This window comes from Phaenicophaeus curvirostris, chromosome 25 (assembly GCF_032191515.1).
Source record: "Phaenicophaeus curvirostris isolate KB17595 chromosome 25, BPBGC_Pcur_1.0, whole genome shotgun sequence".
Taxonomy (NCBI): Eukaryota; Metazoa; Chordata; class Aves; order Cuculiformes; family Cuculidae; genus Phaenicophaeus; species Phaenicophaeus curvirostris.
The window spans coordinates 7655404-7675013 of NC_091416.1; the positions used below are offsets into that span (position 1 = coordinate 7655404).

The 19610-nt window shown below is 48.8% G+C and overlaps 1 protein-coding gene across 3 annotated transcripts in view; it reads left to right on the top strand.

Moving 5' to 3' along the window:
* Positions 1–19610, top strand: part of KIRREL3 (kirre like nephrin family adhesion molecule 3) — a 424782-nt gene that overhangs the window by 302941 nt on the left and 102231 nt on the right. For all 3 annotated transcript variants that reach the window (XM_069876505.1, XM_069876503.1, XM_069876504.1), the window contains 2 exons: positions 1594–1743; positions 4234–4383. In XM_069876505.1, the coding sequence (XP_069732606.1) occupies positions 1594–1743; positions 4234–4383 (300 nt within the window). The remainder of the gene's footprint in view (positions 1–1593; positions 1744–4233; positions 4384–19610) is intronic.

Genomic DNA, 19610 nt, shown 5'->3' on the forward strand with positions numbered 1-19610 from the left:
CTCGTACGGTAGGTGCTTCAGCCCTCAGGTCATCTCCATTGGCCTCCCCTGGACCCATTCCAACAGATCCATGTCCTTCCTGTGCTGAGGATTCCAGAACTGGACATAAGGCTCTGGGTAGGGTCTCACAAGAGCATAGCAGAGGGGCAGAATCCCCGCCCTTGCCTTGCTGGTAGCACTTTCGGATGAAAGCCAGGACACAGTTGGCTTTCTGGGTTGCAAGACCAGAGCTTTATCTGCTTCAGGGGTGCTTTGTCACCATGTGTTCTTGTTTTACTCTTTTCTTTACAAGAAAGTAAGGAGAGAGCTTCCATGTGCCCTGATGTCTTTTGGACCACGGGGATGTGCTGTATGGGTGCCTCGGATTCCCACCTTGACCAAATGAAAACCAGAGCAGTCATTGTAAAAAGGAAAAACAAAGAAACAGAAGGAATTAACACTTTGGATGTATTTTAGTCATGGCAAAGCCAAAGATAATGTACTTCAAAGGGTGAAAATAAAACATACTAGCAGTGCATCACAAAACCTGACAGGAGGAGGTTACATGGGATCAGAATATTTTTTCTTAGAAATAAGAAGTTCCATCTCACACCTGATGTGTGAGACATCTCACAAGGTGGGAGATGACCCAAGGGCTTTGAATTGTTATTGCAGCATTTAAGGTGGGCAAGGGCAAGGAGAGAGGTGACAAACCAGCACTCTTGGTCCACCTGTGTCAACCAAGGTTGTTGGTGTCGTGTTTTGGAGCTTGGCTCGTTATGGATGGATGGCTTGTGAGTTTGATGATGAAACTTCGGTAAAAGGCAGTGTGGAACCAGGACTGTTGCTTCCTCTTGTCCCCAGACGTGTGTGGAGCTCACAGCTCAACGTGTATGAAGCCCTTCACAGCACGGGAACGGGCTGCCCAGAGAGGTGGTTGAGTCCCCATCCCTGGAGGTGTTTAAAAGGTGGGTAGATGAGGTGCTTGGGGACGTGATTTAATATAAGACAGGTACAGTTGGAGTTCGTAAACTCTAAGGTCTTTTCAAACCTAATGATTCTATGATTCTATGATTCTATGATTCTATGATTCTATGATTCTATGATTCTGAAACCAGGAGGTTATGCTGTGGGAGAAGAGAGAACAGCAGCAGCCCATTGTTTTCTGAGGGTTTTGTAGCAGGTTCTCCACTGTGTTCTGGTTTCAGAGAGAGCATAGAAGGGGTTGAGACAGAAGCAGGGGACCAGCATCCTCCTGCCCAAGGTGAAATGCAAATTATCCCTGCGTCCCAAAAGTCTTCTGCTTTTCTACCTGTCAGTCCTGCTGGCTGCAACACCAGCCTCACAGTCCAAAATCAAACAGTGAGAAGAGATGCCTGGTACCTCTTTGGTCTGACTTTTTGTCCCTCAGGGTGGAAAATTGTTGGAAATCTTTGTCTGAGAGTACGCGGGGGCAATAATTAACCACGCAATTAAGAGCTGCAGAATTCAGCCCCTGGTTTGTGCTGCAGCTGAGGCAGAAGCATCTTGCGTTTTGCACCCTAGGGCCCTTCATCTCATGGAAAACTGCCTTGGTATGACAGTCACCCCTTTCTCTCCTGTTCCCGTCTCCAGGTCAAGCATCCTCCTTCACGCAGCAGCCCCAGGACCAGGTGGTGATTGCTGGGCAGCCCGTGACACTGCTCTGTGCCATCCCGGAGTACAATGGCATCGTGCTGTGGATTAAGGATGGACTCGCCCTTGGAGTTGGACGGGATCTCTCAAGTAAGTCATGATCCTACCTTAGCTGCACAAGAAAAATTGAAGCTCGCCCTCTCCAGCAGGGAAGGGGCAGCTACAATATTTAGTATGAGAATAATGAATGGAGTCCTCAGCACAGGAAGGACATGGAGCTGTTGGAATGGGTCCAGAGGAGACCACAAAGATGATCAGAGGGCTGGAGCACCTCCCATACAAGGGCAGACAGAGAGAGTTGGGGTTGTTCAGCCTGGAGAAGAGAATGTTGTGGGAAGACCTTAGAGCAGCTTCCAGTACTGAAATGGGGTCCAGGAAGTCTGGGGAGGGACTTTTCACAAGGGCCCAGGGTGGTAGGATGAGAAAGAATGGCTTTACTTTGGAAGGAGGAAGATTTAGATTGGACATTAGGAAAAAATTCTTCTTGATGAGGGTAGGGAGGCCCTGGCCCAGATTGCTCAGAGCAGTGGTGGCTGCTCCATCCCTGGAGGCCAGGTTGGATGGGGCTTTGAGCCCCCTGATCCAGTGGGAGGTGTCCCTGCCCATGGCAGGGGGTGGAACTGGATGGGCTTTAACATTCCTTCCAGCCCACACTGTTCTCTAATTCTATGATTCATTTCAACTGCAAATCCTTCCAGGCAGCTCGCACATAAATACTGAAAACTTGGAATAAACAAAAACGTTTTTCACTCTGACTTGAAACAAAGCAGTTGGTTTCCCAGAGCTGTGACCTGGATCTCTTGGAAAGCCTTGCCTTGCTTTCAGTTGGCTTTTGGGAACAAATGTCGTGTTTCCAAAATACAACCCGAAATGTTTTCTAAATGCTGAAAGCACCTTTTTTGATGTTCTCAAAAACCCCTGAATCTCTCTTTGCTTTGGATAAATGTGTTCATTGCAATCCAGCGGAGTCCACAAGCACTCGTGGCTTCCTCAAGTTGTACTTCTGGAAAATTATAGCTTGGTAATCAAATTCCTCAGGCTTTTCCATACTTAATCCCATGCGTGCAATGTGATTGATGGTTTACTGCAACTGGTGAAGACCCTGGAACAATAGTGAAGAAGTTATACACTTTATTCAATATATTTTACTTAAGATGTGATATTTTTTTATTATTTTTAGTACAATATTTCACATAACTAATGGAGACTTTTGGCTTGAGAGACAGTAGCCTGGGAGGGTGCTGAGCCCTTCCCTGGGCTGCTGCTTCATGCCCCCTAAACAGCAGTTTCTACACACACTGTTGTCACTGCTCAATCGCTGCAGGCGAGACGAGTTGCTCCAAGTCAAGCAGCAACATTCAAAAACCAGGGGAGGATTCGTCTTTCTTGGTCTCCAGGGGCCCCACTCTTCTCTGAAGTGGGATGACTTCTTTTTCTTTTTAGATTGGATATTAGGAAAATCTTCTTCACTAACAGAGCGGTCAAGCCCTGGTAGAGGCTGCCCCAGGCAGTCGTGGAATCCTCATCCTGGAGGGGTTCAAAAAGCATGTAGATGTGGTGCTTCAGGGCATGGTTTAGTGGCCACGGTGTTGGCTTGACGGTTAGACTGGGTGATCTTAGAGGTCTTTTCCAACCTTAACAATTCCATGATTCTATGATTCTTCTCCTCTTTTTTTTTTTTTTGTTTAATATATGGAATTACTCATTTCTCAGGCTCATCTCAGTGAGCATTTCACTTCTTCAACTCATTTTCAAAGCTCTATGTCACAACTTTTCCATATATTAGAGAGCTGAGCTTTCCATACAAGACCTTGCAACATGAATGGGTAACAACAGCTCCACTCAAATGTGTAGCGTATGTGAATGACTTCCACAATTAATGGAGCAGGGGCTGCTTTCAGCAAGAGGAACTGCCAGCTCGCATGATACCAGCTCAGCCAGTCATCTAATTAGCTAAGTACAAACAAACCCATCATTTGTATTTCTTGCAGTTCAGGAGAGCAAATCCTGCTGTTGATAGCTTGTGAAACAACAAAAATACAAGAGTGTGCCAGGCTGCCTGTGTTACACGGTGCATTAATCACCAGTGTGGGGAAGGATGGAGCAATGGCAGCCCTCCTTCTGCGCTGCTTCAGATGGCTTGAAGTGCAAGGCAGAGCTGTCAGTACCCCTGCAGGCTCCTAAGCAGCCTTTGTAGACCTAATAATGGAGGTATTCCAGGGTTCCACCACGAGCACAGGCACAGCTAATTTGAGAAGTTAAGGAAATCCCTTGAGAAGTCTCAGAGGAGCTGGAAGTGGTGGATGTCCTAATGGAAGGGCTCATCCCTTTTCCTAGGGATTTCAGCTCATGCTCCTTCATCAGAACCTCCTTTTTGAACTCGTAGGACAAAGTCTTCAGTCACCTCCCCAAATTTAGAAGGCCTTTCTATCTTTTTGGGCTGGCAGCCAAGGAGGGGAAGAACCCTGGCTCCTGGGGGTTTGCCATGAGGTGGCTGAGGCTTTGGATCGACACTCTATGTTCTTCATACTTGGGCTCACCATTCCAGCCTCCTCCTGACTCGGGCTTTACGTTCTGCAGGTTATCCACGCTATCTGGTCGTAGGAGACCATCTGTCTGGAGAGCATCACTTGAAAATCCTGAGAGCAGATCTCCAAGATGATGCTGTCTATGAATGTCAGGCCATTCAAGCGGCCATCCGATCCAGACCTGCCCGGCTGACGGTGCTTGGTAAGTTCTGTCTCCTCCTCATGTTGGAACTTATTTGGTTTTGCCCTCAGCGTCACACTGGGTGGCTCTTTGACGAAGTATTTTATTGCCAAATCAAAAGGACTGGAAATTAATCAATCAGGGAGCATCTTGATCCTGTGAATGGCTGCAAGGGAAACTGTTCAAGGAGTGCAGCAGTTCTGAGATAAGTAGCACAGGCACAAACTATTTGGTACTTCAGCTCTACAGATACGTGTGCCAATTTAGGAAAGCAAGTGTGTAAATTTAAGGATATGAAGAATATCAGTGTGATTCTGCCCCTCTACTCTAATTAGAGCCCAAATGGAGCCCTGCATTCGGCTCTGGAGTCCTCAGCACAGGAAGGATGTGGATCTGTTGAAGTGAGTGCAGAGGAGGTCATGGAGATGACCTGAGTGTTGGAGCACTTCGTGTATGAAGATAGGCTGGGAGAGATAGGATTGTTCAGCTTGGAGAAGAGAAGGCTGTGGGGAGACCTTAGAGCAGCTTCCAGTCCTGAAAGGGGCTCCAGGAGAGCTAGGGAGGGGCTTTTGATTAGGGAGGGCAGGGGCTCCAAGTCCCATCCAACCTGGCCTTGAACACCTCCAGGGATGGGGCAGCCACCACTTCTCTTGGCAACCTGGGCCAGGGTCTCCCCACCCTCACAGGGAACCACTTCTTCCTAATCTCTCATCTAAATCTCCCCTTTTCCAGCTTAAAATGAGTTCTAGCGCCTGGTTTGTAATTTCCCCTGCACTAGCTTTCCTCCCTCCACCACCCTACAAAGTCTCCTACCCCCAAACTTACACGCCTGCCATCTCTTCCTTCTCTGACCCCGCAGATAATGATGATTTTCTTTTGATCCATCCTTCTGCTCAGACAACCCTTTGCTGCCGCTCAGAGCTCTGACGTGTGCCCATACATGAAAGAAGGCTGTGAATGCATCAGAAAGCAGAGCGCGGCTGTCAGGGGGGCTTTCTCGCTTACCGACAACCTCTACGAGTGATGTCGCCTTTCCCTCCTTCGCCTGGGCTCCCTCCTCCTGTTGTGAAGGCAGAATACGTTGCTGGAGCCAGACAAAAGAAATAATGTTATTTAATTAGAGCTAAAGATTTCAAAACTAATTTAGTCCCAGGGCGCACGGGCGGACGTCAGAGCTCAGAGCTGCTGTGAAGCGTTGATTGAGCAGAGCGATGTTTTTATGGATCAAAAGGAAATCATTATTATCTTTGAGGTTATGGAATGTGTTGAATAGACGATAGTTAATGTTTGTGTGAATATACATGGTAGTTGCTAATTGGTACATTTACCTCAGATATTCAGCAACTTCTATTTGCAGTGTTTTCCTTTTAAGAAAATTAAAGTTATTGCACATTCAAGTTAAACCCGATCAATAAGGAAATGTGGCTTTGCAACCTGTCGGTGGCCCAGCATTCGCTGTATTTATCACAGAAACATAGAATGGTTTGGGTTGGAAGGGACCTCAAAGCCCATCCAGTCCCAACCCTGCCATGAGCAGGGACACCTCCCACTGGATCAGGGGCTCCAAGCCCCATCCAACCTGACCTTGAACACCTCCAGGGATGGGGCATCCACCACTGCTCTGGGCAACCTGGGACAGGACCTCCCCATCCTCACAGGAAAACATTTCTTCCTAAAACCTAATCTCAGTCTCCCCTCTTGCAGCTTAAAACCATTCCCTCTCGTTCTATCCCCACATTTGCTGATCAAGAGCCCCTCCGCAGCTTTCCTGGAGCCCCTTTCAGTACTTTAAGGCTGCTCTACAGTTCCCGTCTTTATGCAGAAGTTCTGGGGAAAGATAAGGCTGGTTAGTGAAGATAATCCACAAACTCAAAAGGGGCTGGAAGGTCAGCAACTCGCACTTGGACACCTTGTGTAGGATGGTGTGTCCTGCTGCACCAACAGTGAAAGTGGGCATTGCCGTATGTGACCTGTGTTATAGCCAACCCAACAGAGGGGAATGGAAATGGCACATGAAAAGTAAATGCCTCCAGCACCCTGTCTGTTAAGAGCAAGTGCTGGCTCCTGACAGCCGGTTGTGGTGTTCAGTGCACCAAGCCTGCCGTATGTTTAGGAGGCAAAGCGCGTGTTTGTACAGAAAATGGAGAGATGTTTTTGGTGTTTGCAGATGTTCAACACCACCAGCTGTACATTTCTTCTCTTCGAATCTGTTGCATGTTGACTTGACAAGTCGTGAGCTGAGCAGCCGTCTCTGGAGGGACACACGTCCCCCAGATTTCGTCTTACTGGGTTGGGAAGGGATGTGACAGGGGAGTCACTTGTTGGGCATTCATCTTCTGGTTGCCATCAGGGGTGATTTGCAAATTTAGGAGGGATTACTTGTAAATTAATGGCAAAATTCCTCTGCTCAAAACCTAGCCTGACTCAGGCATCCCACCACCCCCATTCCTGGGAAGCCTGGGCTGCCGTTTCAGCACCTCTGGACAGAGGAGCTGGCCTCCCTTGGTCATGGCCAAGAGTGAGACTTCACACACAAGGGTATTGCTCACACCTCCAGCATCCTGACATGTAGAGGGGGTGGAGATCTTCCATCCTGGAGTCTTTCTGATCCCTTCAGCAACCTGATCCAGTGGAAGGTGTCCCTGCCCATGGCAGGAGGTTGGAAATGTATGATCTTTAAGGGTCCTTTCCAACCCAAACTATACTATGACCTTTGACAGTCAACCAAAACCTAAATTATCCCCATCTGCTCACCTTCACCTCAGGCTGCGGGCATCGCCTGAGCAGGAGAGGATCCTTCTGCCAGCCCCAAATCTGTGTGCTAACCTTGTAGCTCTGAAGCAAACAGTGTCGTAGCCAGACCTGAGACAGGAGGCTCTCATGTCTGTGAGCCCCAAGTACACTGCTGGGTTTGACAACAACTTGAGCACCTCCTCAGCCGGCCAGGGATGCAGGAGGCAGTTCTGGAGAACCTCATCCAGCTCTATCACATCCCAGCCTTCTCTCTGAGCAGTACCTCACTTCTTGTTGGTTTTTTGCATGGTTTGGTGACGACTTGCTCTTTCTTGCCAGCTTTTCCACATTCTTGATATCACAAAATCCCCTAATGCCTCCCAATTCAGTTTCCAACTGCTGTCATTCATGTCTGACAACAGCTTTGCGGGGCTGATGCCTCCTACTTCCCTGCTCAGATGCAGAGCTACACCATATTTTAATTAAATATTTAAGGTTTTGTCACATTGTTTTCAAATCTACATGGTTAAATGTAGTGGAACAGATCATTCCATAGCCTTGGAAGTCCAAACATTCAAACAGATGAGCTTATTAGTGTCATCAGCATTTGGAGAAATCTTTTATTTGTAGAGTTTCGGCGATGAATACTGCGCAGGAACTTGGCTAACCCACCCCCAAACTGAAGACCCCTCCTTCTCTGTGTCTCCCTCAACTTCCCTCTTGCCGTTGTCTACGTTGTCTGGGGAAGGAGCCACTGCTCACTCTCCTGGGGATGTCTACCCTGGCAAGGAAGGACATTGAGGGGCTGGAGCACATCCATAGAAGGACAACAAAGCTGATGAAGGAGCTGGAGAATGAGTCTTAGAAAGAGCAGCTGAAGGACCTGGGATTGTTTAGCCTAGAGAAGAGGAGGCTGAGGGGAGACCTTATTCATCACTGTCTATGTCTCCCAGAAAGGAGGTTGTGGTGAGGTGGGTGTTGGTCTCTTCTCCCAAGTGACAGGTGATAGGATGAGAGGAAATAGCCTCAAGTTGCAGCAGGGCAGGTTTAGATTGGACATCAGGGAAAATGTCTTAACTGAAAGTGTTCTTGGGCACAGGCAGAGGTTGCCAAGCAAGGTGGTGGAGTCCCCATCCTTGGAGATGTTTAAAAGATGGGTAGATATGATGCACGGGAATCTGGTTTAGTAGTAGACAGTTATGGTTGGACTCAATAATCTCAAAGGTCTTTTCCAGTCAAACAATTCCCTGATTCTATCATAAAAGCTGATGAGGTGTCATTTGGGAGATATGGAGGCATCCAAGGTTTCTGCAAGCAAAGGGTGTCAGGGCAGCAGGGATCCCAAGCCAGGCAGGCATTGAGAAGCCACTGGAGGGCTATTTGCTACCTGGTACATCTTTAATGCCAAAGCTTCTTAATTTATGATCTATTTAACTAAGTCAGGGTATTAATTAAATAAAGTAAGAGACTGATTAGGACTTGGAGAAATTTAAAAATAAAATCAGACAGCAATGGAGCGAAATTGCAAAGCAAACACTTTGGCTGTAACCACTGGAGAGTTCCCTCTGGTCTTCCATCAAAGCTCGGAGCAGGGAGGGCAAATACAAGAGATTATATAGCCAACAGATGTGTGTTGTTAAAATATGCATCTGCCAGCCGTGTACTTGAAGGAGCCAGAGGGCTGGCTTGTGGATCCTCCTGCACTCGGGGGAGCGTGAATGAATTCGAAGCCCCGCCAGCCGAGCTGGGATTTGCAGACACGTTAATTAGTGTTGAGTTCCCAGATCTCGAAGGCAGCCAAGCGAGGAGAAACTTTGAAGAGAGCATTGGCTTCCCCTGGAGGGAAGAGAGGGGAGGGGAAGAGAGGAGCCCTGGCTCACCCTGCTGATGTGGCAGCGACGTTGGGATGACCACGGTGAGGCAGGACCTGCAGTGCCCGGAGCAGGGACAAGCAGAGCAGATGGATGGCAAGGTGCTGGGGAAGCTGGACAGTAGTGTGGTTGCCCTCCTTCTCTTGGCAGCAGCATCCCAAGCCACTTCTGGTCTGTGCTTCTCAAAAGGCAAGGAAAAGCTCAGGGAATGGCAAAAACTAATAGGGCTACTTACAGCAGGGCGAGTCGTCCTTTGCTATGCAGTACAGGCTCTGTCTTCTGTGGTTTTAAACAGTTTCTCAAGCAGGTGTCAAAGGGTTTGGCCATGGCAGTGTTGGGAGGGACCCCTGGATGAGGCAAGTTGCCTCCAGCCCTGCCTCGTACCGCTGACTGTCCCAGCCGGCTCCGTACACCACCGGCTCTGGAGCTCAGCACAGGGAAAGGGCTGGACCAGAGAGATGCTGGTGGGAACTTGGTGACAACCAGGACAAGGGGACCATAGGGGTGCAAGGAGGGAGGCAAAGGAGACTTAAGGTGAATAATTGATAGGCAATTAACTTGTACATTTACCTTCTGTAGTCTAATTCCCCCCCTCCTCCTCCTCCACGGCCTCTTCCAATATTAACTCTGCCTCCATGTGTGTCCCATTAGAAATAAGGCTTTCTTAAATCAACATGAATTATTTAATGCTACAGATTAAGTTAATTTGAAGTGAGAGCTCCTGTCTTTTAAGATGGCAGAAGCCAGAGACAGGAGAAGAGGAGGGTCGCCTCAGTGTCGTCTGCATTCACGTTCAATCACAGCCCTTTTCCGCTTTTTAGTTGATTTTTTATTTAATTCCATCGTCTCTTTCTAGCCTAATCTTTCCAGTTCTCCCCTGCCGAGCAGAGTAAGCTATTTCCATTACCAAAATGATCGCTGGCAGCTTGAGCCATCTGTGTTTCCCAGCTTTCCTGCTCTTTAGCAGAGTTTGATCAGAAAATAAAGAGGCTGTGGGCTGGGAAAGGCCATTTTTCAATATTTGTTTGTAATGCTGAGCCGCAGTGAGAAAATGCGGAGTAGGTGATGTTTCAAAGCCAGAAACAGTTCAGCTTGGAGCTGTCTCAAGTATTTTTCCATACTTTTTAACCAAATTGACCCTCTGCAGGAAAAATCCAACCTGAGCCAACAATGTAGAGTCAGGATGTCAATTCAGAACAAAAAAAAAGAGGTGAGGAAAATGTGGTCATAATCTTCCAGTCGCTTCTTCTTGAAAAAGTTTGGGTCTTCATGATGCCGCATTTTCTGCTGGGAATATTTTCAGTGGCAAAACAGCAACCGGGTCTACTGAGAATGAAACAGAAACATCAAACAATCGAGCACAAATCCCAAATAACCTAAATATTTGATGTCATGTCTGAGCAGCTTAAGTTTACAGTGCTCTGAGCCAGCTCCTTTTGATAGCAGAGGGTGGATGGGTTTCCTTGCTAGCAGCCCTGCATGGCTCTCATGCAGGAAGGCATCTCCATGGGCTTGACCGTACTCAGTCAGGCTAACCCATGGTCTTGGAGGTGCTTGGGCAATGAAGCTGGTGAAGAGGCTGGAGAACAAGCCTTATTAGGAGCAGCTGAGGGGACTGGGGTTGTCTAGCCTGGAGAAAAGGAGACTGAGGGGAGACCTCATCACTGGCTACAACTGCCTGAAAGGAGGTTGTGGTGAGGTGGATGTTGGTCTCTTATTCCAAGTAACCACAAACACGATGAGAGGAAATGGCCTCAAGTTGCACCAGGGCAGGTTCAGATTGGACACTGGGAAAAATTTCTTCCCCAACAGGGTTCCCAGGCACAGGCAGAGGCTGCCCAGGGAGGTGGTGGAGTCCTGATCCCTGAAGGGGTTTAAAAGACAAACAGACAGACAAGTTGCTCAGGGGTGGTTTAGTAGTGGACAGGGATGATTGGATCTCAATGATCTTTTCCAGCCTAATGATTCTATGATTCTAGGAAAACCAGTGTGAAAGGCAACCTCTGCCTCATGCAGTATATAGCTGGAAAAAACCCTATGGGGAGAGGTACCATCTGCTAAAAGCTCAGCTCTAGGAATGGGTCTTCCCAAGCTGAGTTTGACCTGGGCATTAAGAAGTTCTGCTCTTCCCTCCTCTCAGAGAGGTTTGTATCCTGCCTGCCCAGATGAGGAGGGAGGCAAGGGAGTTTCTGCATGAACTCTGCTCTCCTTTGAAGGAGACAAGCAAAACTGATTCGCTCACGTCCACGTGAATTGCATCTTAGCTGGCTGTGTGGCACTAGGGTGAAATACTGCTCGAGACGTGCCCACCGGCTTCAGGCTCTGCCAATCTCATTGCTGTAGAATAATGACTTTCCAGTTCCACAAATATGGGGAGAGGAAAGCAAAGGAAGAGGTTTACTCTCCGTGACAGATGTACTCACTGTTGTGCTGCTTTTACCATGCCTCTGTAGAGCTGCTAAGATAGGGAGTAGCTCTGTGCACCCAGGCACTGTGGAAATGGAAGAAGCCCGTTCCCTAAGGATGCCAGAGGGAGCTTCCCAGTAGTCACTGGGAGACCTGGTGCTTTTGCAAAGACAGCCCAGTTTGCACACTGCTTGTGACAGCACCCGGACAGGTATAAATCCTGTCTGAGTCCAACAGGCACAGCTCTCAAGCCACTGCCTGAGCAGGGAATTTAACAGTATGTATATATTCATCAAATGCATTAAAAGTGATAAATATATTCCTTCCCAACTGGAGAGGGCTGGATCCTTCCTGAAGGGAGATTTGTGTGCCTGGATGCCTGTCTGTTTTCCTTGAACTGTATCACTTGCTCTACCAGCAGATAACCAGCTTCCCTATCAAACCTCACCTTGCCTGTATCCTCAGAGCCGCACCAGCATTCCTGCCTGAATGCTGAAGGGCCACAGAGTGAATAGGAAGAGACACCATTAGAAATGATTAATTGTAGGGTTCTTGTGCCAATCTGTGATTTCTTGTCTTGATCCAGGGAGGGCCTGACCCCTGATTTATCAAACACAAAGCATTTGGCTTCTCTATGCAGAGTCCACTGGTCTCTACTAAACTGACAGATGTGAAGCATCAAGAGCTGATAAAAAGCCTTCCTTGTTCTCTGTCATCCCTTCCGATGCAGTGGTGACTGCATCTCTGTCCCCTCTTCCCAGCCCCTCTTGCTGGCTCTGTCTGCTCCCTCACAGAGGAGCCGAGGGCCATTTCTTCTGGCTATGATGGCCGTGAAGTTGCCATAAAATGATGCAGGGGTGCTTGCTGTGTGTCAAAACCCATCTGTCCTGCTGTGTTCATCACTCCTTCTGCTGTGGCTGTGAGGCACATGCCTCTCTGCATCTCACCTCCAAATACAACCCTGGCTCACATAAGACACCCAGCGCTCCCTCTTCATCACCCAAGCCTTTTCCCTTTGTATCGTATTCTACATCAAACAGCTCCTGCTCCCTGCAACGCCTGTGGACAGGGGCGATTATTCTGCTTTATGCCCTTTTGGATCGCTGACACCTTGCATTCAGCATTGCACAAACAAACCCCACGCACGTGCCCACCTCTCTTTGCACGCCTACGCGCATTTCTCCCTCTTGCCAATCAAGACAAAACTCCCCCATCCATATCCTACCCACACTCCTCCTTCTCTGCAGTACATGGACACACAGCAGCTCTTTTTGTGCCTCGTACCGTGGATTGCAGCGCTGTGCACTGGGGCTGCGCTCGGTGGCTGCTCAGCCGAGGGATCCGTCACCGCTGGGAACTTGGTGGGTTGTTAGTGACCTGACAAAAGTATTGACTCCCTCTCCCCTTGTCAGCTGGCGGAGAAGAATGAGGCCCTCGAAGCTTGACATCAGCTGAGCGACAGCCCCCGCTTTCTTATCGATCCCCTCTAATGAAAAATGAACCCGAGGCTGGGCAGGGGCAGCTGCAAAAGTAGAGAAAATGCATTGGGAGAGGAGGCAGAAAGTGGCTGTTGAGGTGTTCCTGCTGGAGGATACCTGCCCACCCCAGATCTCTGCTTGTGGCCAGCCTGGAGGGATGTGTTTTCTCAGGTCCGAGAGCTTTGCCAGCCCTATCCTGGGGGGTTTTTTTTGGACATCTTGCATTTCCTCCGATCCTTAAAGTGTTGTCCAGTCTTGAACCTGCTCTACCAGCTGTGATAGAGTTCAGGCTCCCTAGGTCTGTTCCCAGCTGCAACCGGCATCCTCCTCAGGTCATGGTGGAGAAGGGTTGATGAATCCTGTAATGAATCTCTCTCCTCCTTACAAATCCATCACTACGCTATCTGTGCCTGGTGTTTCCCAGCAGCATTTGCTTTTGATGCACCTGTCAGTGTGTGTGATGGATGCCAGCTTCCCATCTAATGGTACGACGGGGATGGCTCTGGGGCCGTGGCATTCCTTTTAGCTCAACTTGGGCTTCAAAACACATCTTAATGACTGACCTGTGGGTGTCCTTTGTAATTGAGAGGCCAATAACCTGCCCTGCCCCAAGATATTCATCTCATACTAAGGTAGAGTTTGAACAAACGGCCCTCTGGAAGGGGCTATGGCTCTTTTTTGACATTAAAAGGTGCCTGGCATGCTCAAATTAGGAGTTGACCAAGCAAGCATCTTAAATTTGTTTGAGATGACAGCAACCCCCCTGCTGCTTCCCAAGAGACTGCCTTGGGCTGGTGCTTCCTTACTGGGCTGTACAAAGACCTCTGACTGTGGGATCTGTGTGGTTCCATCCTAGGTCGGTGTTAGAAGCTGCTGTGAGATAAGCAGTCTCATAACTCATCAGTAGGTGGCTTGATTTTGTGGTACTGGGGGAAGATTGCTTGGGGATATGATTTACTAGTGGGCACACATGGTTGGGCTTGATGATCTCAAAGGTGTTTTCCAACCTTGGGATGCCAGGATTCTATGATTCTAAGATGTGGCTGCTGAGCTACAGCGAGGTGTGAGAGACGGTACCCAGACACAGCTGTAAATGCACAGTACCTGAAGGAACCACTTGAGGTGATAAATCAAAAATGAGGGACTGCTTTAGGGGGCAAAGAGAGGTGGCAAGCGTAGACATGGCATTGGGCAACCCATCGAGGGCCACTCTTTCCAGCCTCCTCCCTGCTCCTGGAAACTAGGCTGAGGCTTCTCCCTGGGGGCAGGCATGAAGCTGTGCTGACAGGTTCCTCTACTGTGCTCAACTCTGACCTCCATGGAGAGAGACAAGGGGTTCACGGCAAATTATGGAGTTGACACCTATGATGAATCTCTGTTACAACAAGAAATGAGAAAGGAAAATGTAGCTAAATGTAAGATCTCCCCTGGGCAGCAAGAGACTGCAACGTATGAGAGGCTGGAGGAAATGGAAAGACAAAAGGGGAGGAGAGGGGTGTTGGAAATCAGAAACGTTGTTCCTTTCAATGAAGAAAACATTTTTCTTTTAAATACTGCAAAACCTTTATAAGCCAGTGCTTGCAGGTTAGTAGGGACATGGATTAAAGGCCAGGGCTCAGACATATGGTTTCCAGCATCATCCCTTCCTCTTGTCATGATGAGTGAAACTGAAATATCGTTGGGTACTGGTCACTCAGGTGCCTGGGGCTGCTGGACCCCAGCACCTGGGACCAAGATCAGCCCTTCATGACATGGAATCATAGAATGGTTTGGTTAGGAAGGGATTTTGAAGATCATCCAGTTCCAGCATCACTGAGTGTAGCCTGGCCCTGCATCAGTCATCTCCCTTTAGGAAGCGCCAATGGAGCATCTTTCCCCAGCAAGGACACTGATGCCTTTTAGGAGAGACTTGGTTCCTGACTCCAATATGTGGCTCCTGGGGTCCTTATCACCATAGCATCCACCTCTTGCTGCCCATCACTTCAGTGCCTGCTTCCATAGGGTTAATCCTTCTCTGGGATTAACTCTGGGGCAGCAAAAATGACCCAAGAAGTGACTGATATTTCCAAGGCTCCTGTTGAGCTGGATGTGGGGAGCAGAAACTGGAGTGCACGCGTCACACTGGAACTGGAATGCAGCTGAATTCCCACAGGGAGGAGCTGTCAGTAGCTGGTGGCCAGGTGGCTTTGTGGAGATGCAGGGAAGAAGATGGACTTGAGTGATGAAATATGGGTTTAGCACTGGTGGGAAGAGCAGGGAAGGGGCACCCAGCATGTTACTTGCTTGGCTTGTCCTCCTGGCTGTATGGGCGGACAGGGAATCTGGTGATTTATGACTTGGATGGAAACACACAAGTCCCAGGGTCATTTCTGTGGTGCCAAAGCCTCCGTGGGTGACCTTGAGTGAGTCCTTCAGGCTCAAATCCTTCCTTAAAGAAAATGAAGAGGAAGCAGGGTGAAGCACAAATGGGAAACATTGGATTATAAACATGATCTGCTTCATGCCCTGTGCACATTGACATTAAATGGCTTTAAACTAGCGGGGGGAGATTTAGATTAGACGTTAGGAAGAAATTCTTCATGATGAGGGTGGGGAGGCCCTGGCCCAGGTTGCCCAGAGCAGTGGTGGCTGCCCCATCCCTGGAGGGGTTCAAGGCCAGGCTGGATGGGGCTTGGAGCCCCTGATCCAGTGTGAGGTGTCTCTTCCCATGGCAGGGGGTGGAACTGGATGATGTTTAAGGACCTTTCCAACTGAAACCACTTTGTGAGTCTCTGATTCATTGCAGTTATGGCCACGGTGTGGATGGCATCCGGGAGGTTTTCTGTGGTCAGTTATTTGTAGCGTTGGGCTTTGGCTGAGCAGCAATGCTGCGGAGTCATGGGCTTGGAGGCAAGTGTCCGTATTCTCCTTTAAGTCATAAATCATATAGGACCTGAACTCTCCTCCCTGTTACCCAGCAGCACACAAGAGATGCTCTTAGCTACCTGCACCGCAGCAGGGATGAATTCCGGACAGCTTGTGCTGGGTTCGGATAATCCGGGGAGCATCCGCGAACCCGAAGTGGCTGTTTCTTATTCAGGTTGTTGCTAGGCAAGTCTAGAGATTTCTCCTAGTGGGTGAGAAGTGACTTTCAAATCAGAGGCAGTGTGAAAAATTGCAAGGGGAAAATAAAAGTCTTGCATGATATCACATTTAATTGCTAACAAAGACAAAAATCACACTTCTTATGCTTGGTTCACCAGGAAAAGCCTGGATACCAGCTGCCCCATTCTGTATTTGATTCCAACTGATACATTTAAAAAATGCAGAAGGTATTTAATGGTAATGATAATGATTTACGTTTATATAGTGCCTTGTATCCACCGGGATCACAAAGTGCTTTATATATCTATGGATAAAAATATACTGGATAACAAGCACTCCATCCATCACCAAATCGCAGCCACTTCGCCAGCGCAGCCGCAAGCTGTTCGGGAAGGAGATGCTGCATTTCTAGACCCGCTCTCACTCCTCGCTGCTACGGCACTTGGGGTGCTGTACGGTAATTTTGTAATAAAACCAGGTGATAAAACCACTTTAAAAACAACAATGTCATAAAAAGAAGAACCCTCACTGTCATAAAACTGCACACAGCAGTACGGGAGGGGAAACTTGAAAGGGAGAAGGTTATAAATAGGGATTGCTGCTGTCATGGGAATCAGCTCTGGTGGAGAGATGTCTTACAGCTGCGCTGGGTTAGGAGGTGAAGAACTTGGCCAGCAGTGGCATCTCCAAAGGGCAGATACCATTGGAGCTGGGTAGAGAGGGTCATCCCAGGCTTAATTTGGAGGCAGCAATGCAGGGAAAACTCCAACACCTGAACGTGAAGGGTGTTTCTTCTTCCATGTCCTGCTCCATCCTGCTGTGGAGCAGGTCTCCAACAGTGCAATCTCACCGCCTTCCTCCTCCAGCTCCCTGAGCGAGTGAGCTCTGCCAGCAGCACGGTGCTTTACCAACCGAATGCCAGCGTCTCTCCCAGGGGAGCCCAACATCCACCCCCCTAAAACGAGCCCCTCGGCTGAGACCCTGTGGTGGCAGCACCTCGCTCAGCTGGAGCTGGGAGGCAGGTGAGGGGAACGGGAGGAAGGAAGGGAGAGAGAAATTGAGGCTCTTAGAGATATTCATTCAAAATTCATAGGCACAAAATTGCAGTCTGCATGGATTTGTTTCCTTTTGGAAATTACAGGAAACTACAGGCACCAACAACTGTTATTCAAATAGCCACTTTAGATGATTAGGATGGCAGGAGGCTGTACTTACACATGCAGACCCAATATAATCAGACGCGAGGCAGGGTGGGAAGGCAAGGCCAGGCAAAGGGAAGCTGAAGAAGCTTATAAGCATAAGCAGGCAGCAGGGCAGCTCTGCGGGAGGAAGCACGGGGCCAAATCCAGCCCCGCCGCTGTGGTGTGAAGCTGGAGCATCCTATTAGATTCCCCTGGTTGGGGAGCCAGCAGGTTTGGGATGATAACAGAGAGCCCAGAGTTGGGTGGTGATTCCTGGAGGAGGTTTCTCACCTCTCAGGAGCCCGCAGGCTGCAGGCAGGGAGCGCACAGGTACAACAACCTTTCCCTCCTGCCTGCAAGCCAGGGCTCTCCTCTCCCCTGGGCAAGCATCACAGCCCAAAAACACATGCTCCTCATCCCTGTCCTCATGCATGGTCACTCCCCAGCCTGTTGTTAACCAAGAAAGAGGGAAAGTTTTCACCTGCCCTGAATTTATTTAATAAAAAGGAAAAAAAAAAGCCACACACACGCAAAACTCTGAGCAAATATTGTTGTGAGGATTGGCCTGAGGGTCAGCAACAAAATGCAGGCAAAATATCTGAGCCACTGAAGGGTGGAAATTGTATAATAAAAATAGACTCTGCAGCACAGAGAGAAGGAGAGACTCCCAGCTTTTTATCTGGAAAGCTGTTTCTTTTGCTTTTCAAATGTTTCTCTGTGGTATTGTTGGTGCCAGGCAGCGCAAAGCAACCAGGAACATCTCATCGTTTTCCTTGTCACTCACAGCAGCATCTCCCACACGGTAAACTCTTTCTGTGATGCTGAATCTCTGCGCCTGCTCCTTCCTGGGGATGGACAGCTTCCAGCAACCTGCAGCGTCTTGGCGAGTCACTCAAGGTGTTTATAAATGTTTGCACACAGGCAAGCGTCCCATCTGTGGGTGCATTGGGCACACGTTGGTAGCCACGAACACGTGTCTTGGCAAGGTTTGAGCTGGAAGCGCCTGCGGTGCATGGCAGACACACGGCATCCAGTGCTTCACTGCAGGACTAGACTCGGATATGAACCCTGCGGAGCCCTTCGGTTGCCAGACCCACATCCTCAGTGATGCAACGGTGTCCAGCTCCTTCCTTGTCTGCAGGGTCATGCGAGCCTTTATGGAATTTCCTGGTTCATCCTGGGTGATGGACAAAGTGGGATGTGTGCATCTTTTCTACCAGCCATGGGGTGGCCAGCAGGAGTAGGGAAGGTATCCTGCCCCTGGACTCGGCGATGGTGAGGCTGCATCTAGAATCCTGGGTTCAGTGTTGGGCCCCTCACTCCAAGAAGGACATGGAGGGGCTGGAGCATGTCCAGAGAATGGAACAGGCTCAGGGAAGGAGCTGGAGCCCAAGGATTCTGGGAGCGGCTGAGAAACCTGGGGCTGTTTAGTCTGCAGAAGAGGAGACTGAAGGGAGACCTCATCGCTCTCTAGAGCTTCCAGAAAGAAGGTTGTGGTGAGGTGGGTGGAGGTCATCTTCTCCCAAGTGACAAGAGAGAGGATGAGAGTAAATGGCCTCAAGTTGTGCCAGGGAAAGTTTCAATTAGATAGCATGAAGAATTACTTCACCAAAAGGCTTCTTGGGCACTGGCAGAGGCTGCCCAGGGAGGTGGTAGAGTCACCATCCCTGGAGGTGTTTAAAAGATGTGTTGATATGGTACTTAGGGACATGGTTGAGTGGTAGGCTTGGCAGTGTCCAGCTTGGTAGTGATGATCTTTAAGGTCTTTTTCAACCTAAACAATTCTGTGGTTCTGTCTTAGAAAGGAGAGAGACCTAACAAGTCAGAGTAGGAGATCTTGAAGGGAGTACCTTTCAAGCACAGCCAGATCAGAAGCTTGGACACCTTGAATGGATAAGGAGACCTTCTCCAAACCTCTAGGCTCTCCTTAAACACAGGCAGCAATCAGCCAGATTGCTGCTTCTCCCTCCACGGTGCTTTTTGGGGTGACCTTGAGAAGCATGTGTTGGCTGGACATGGTGCTGAGGAGCTGCTTTGCTGTCTCTGGTTTCCCTTTCTTGCCTTTACAAGCACTTTTCTCATATCTGGTAGTATTTTACAAACTTCACAAGATTTTAGTGGCAAGACTTTTACTAAGAGGCTGTTGATAAATCTGGAGTAGGTGGCAGGAAGGCTTTAGTGCCGTATTCTCTTCCTTTCCATTGGAAAAAGCAGCTTATCTGCTTCGGAAAATACAAGTTCTTCCTCTTTATCCAAGCTGAAATCTTATCTAAACTGGTTCAGGTGGCGGAGGAGAGAGAAGGAAATAATTAAGCAAGAGACAGGTGAAATGCTGACATTATTATTACTTAAATGGCCCAAACCTTTTACCTCCTGTATTTTTTTTAATTTTACCTTTTTTTCTGCTGCTGGTGACACATAACAAGGGAGAAATCAGTTTTTCCAGGTTATCTTGCCCATCCACACACGCACAACTTGGCCCCCCTCCTCCCCAC